Raw genomic sequence first — 2,207 nt, 5'->3', positions numbered from 1 at the left:
GAATTAGTTGAGCGCCAATCTCAACAAATTCAACAATTAATACAACAAAGAGAAAGGGGAGAACAACAAAGGGCTGAATTCTTTCAACCACAGCAAAGGGCTGAACATATTGAGACAGTTGGAGAAAGATTTTGAAAACTAAACCCTCCAATATTTGAGGATCAATTAGATCCAACTGCAGCAGAGGATTGGTTGAGAACTTTAGAGAATATGTTCAGGTATACGAGAGTCTCAGAAGTAGAAAAAGTGGTTTGTGCATCCTTTATGCTACGAGGTAGTGCTGGACATTGGTGGGATACGATGAGTAGCATTGAAGATGTAAATGCCATGACTTGGGAGAGATTTAAAGAGTTATTTCGTAATAAATATTTTACAGCTCCTGTTCGAGCCATGAAGATGAATGAATTTATACAATTAAGACAAGGAGGGATGACAGTGGGAGAGTATATTTGTAAGTTTGAACAACTATCCAGGTTTGCTACCCACATGGTTAATACCGAGGTACTAAAGGTAGAAAGATTTCTTGAGGGGCTAAGACCGGAACTATATAGAGATGTAAGCATGGCAGGAATCCTAGATGTTTCATATTCTCAAATTGCGGGAGAGCCTTAGTTGCAGAACAAGCTGAACAAAGGATTAGTCGTGCTCAAGAGGCTCGTCGACAGTTTAGGCAAGGTCAAGGACAGCATTGGCGTAGAAACGATAAGAAAAGGTCTTTCCAAGGACAAAATCAGAAGCCTAAGTTTCAACCGAGACAAGGAGAACAACATTGGGATCAGGGCAAACGTCCAAGGATAGATCAAGGAAAAGCCTCAACAACACAACCATCTTGTCCCAAATGTGGTGGACAGCATACTGGAGCATGTCCTATAGAGACTAGAACATGTTATGTTTGTGGAAAGATGGGACATCTTGCTAGAGCATGCCCAGGTAATCCAAACCCTATGGAGCAAAAGAAAGTGCCAGCTAGGGTGTTTACTATTACCAGATCTGATCCATCCGTGGTAACAGGTAAATTCTCTATTTTTGGCATCACAGCACTAGTACTATTTGATTCTGGAGCCACACATTCATTTGTGTCTACTAAGTATGTGAGGAGGTTGGGTAGGACACCTGATATACAAGAGGTTAGTTATAGTGTAACTATTCCATCTGGAGATGTACAACAAACCAATCTAATTGTAAGAGCATGTGCGATCCTCATAGAAAATTGAGAGCTCTATGCAGATTTAATTGTGTTAGAAATGAAAGATTATGATATAATTTTGGGTATGGATTGGTTGTCAAAATATCAAGCTACTATAGATTGTATGAGGAAGTCAGTAACCTTTCAACCTTTGGGAAATGAGCCATTTACATTCATTGGGATCGAAAAAGATTTTAGAGTTCCAACCATATCGGTATTAAAAGCACAAAGGTTACTAGATATTGGGTGTGCAGGGTTTTTGGTTAGTGTTAATGCTATTGAAGCACAACACAATTCGAATCTTAGTGATGTGCCAGTGGCACAAGAATTTCCAGAGGTATTTCCTGATGATTTACCTGGGGTACCACCAGATCGTGAGATAGAGTTTGTAATTGATTTAATTCCAGGAACATCTCCAATTTCTAAGGCTCCATATAGAATGGCCCCAACTGAACTAAAAGAGTTGAAGTTACAATTACAAGAGTTGTTAGATAAAGGTTTTATTAGACCTAGCTTTTCCCCATGGGGTGCACGAGTATTGTTTGTTCGTAAAAAGGAACGTACTATGAGGCTGTGCATTGATTGTCGAGAGTTGAATAAGGTGATAATTAAAAATAAATACCCATTACCGAGAATTGATGATTTGTTTGATCAACTTCAGTGTGCATCTGTATTTTCGAAGATTGATTTGCGATCTGGATACCATCAACTTAAAATAAAGGGAGATGACATTTCTAAGACAGCATTTAGTACGAGATATGGTCATTATGAGTTTTTGGTAATGCCATTTGGGTTAACAAATGCCCCAGCAGCTTTTATGGATCTGATGAATAGGGTATTTGGAGACTTTCTCGATAAGTTTTTAATTGTATTTATCGATGATATCTTTATTTATTCTCATACTAAGGAAGAACATGCGAAACACTTGAGAATAGTTGTGCAGGTCTTAAAGGACAAGCAGTTATATACTAAGTTTAAGAAATGTGAATTTTGGTTAGATAGAGTTGTATTTTTGGGACAT

The 2,207-nt window shown here is 38.2% G+C and overlaps 1 protein-coding gene across 1 annotated transcript; it reads left to right on the top strand.

The window, feature by feature from the left end:
• Positions 1 to 210: 210 nt before the first annotated feature.
• LOC111378233 lies at positions 211 to 1,214 on the top strand. Its single transcript, XM_023001402.1, has 2 exons — positions 211 to 473; positions 569 to 1,214. Exons 1-2 carry the CDS (start codon positions 211 to 213, stop codon positions 1,212 to 1,214), a joined length of 909 nt encoding a protein of 302 aa, XP_022857170.1.
• The last annotated feature ends 993 nt before the right edge of the window (positions 1,215 to 2,207 follow it).

Source organism: Olea europaea, unplaced genomic scaffold, assembly GCF_002742605.1.
Source record: "Olea europaea var. sylvestris unplaced genomic scaffold, O_europaea_v1 scaffold17890, whole genome shotgun sequence".
Lineage (NCBI taxonomy): Eukaryota > Viridiplantae > Streptophyta > Magnoliopsida > Lamiales > Oleaceae > Olea > Olea europaea.
Note: the sequence above shows the minus strand (reverse complement) of the source record. Positions and strands in the feature narration are given on the sequence as shown.

Bases quoted from the DNA above. Each gene is read 5' to 3' on its own strand.
- LOC111378233 (XM_023001402.1), top strand. From the start codon at position 211: ATGTTCAGGTATACGAGAGTCTCAGAAGTAGAAAAAGTGGTTTGTGCA. The intron at 474-568 runs GTTTGCTACCCA...TAAGCATGGCAG, and splicing joins AAGTTTGAACAACTATCCAG to GAATCCTAGATGTTTCATAT.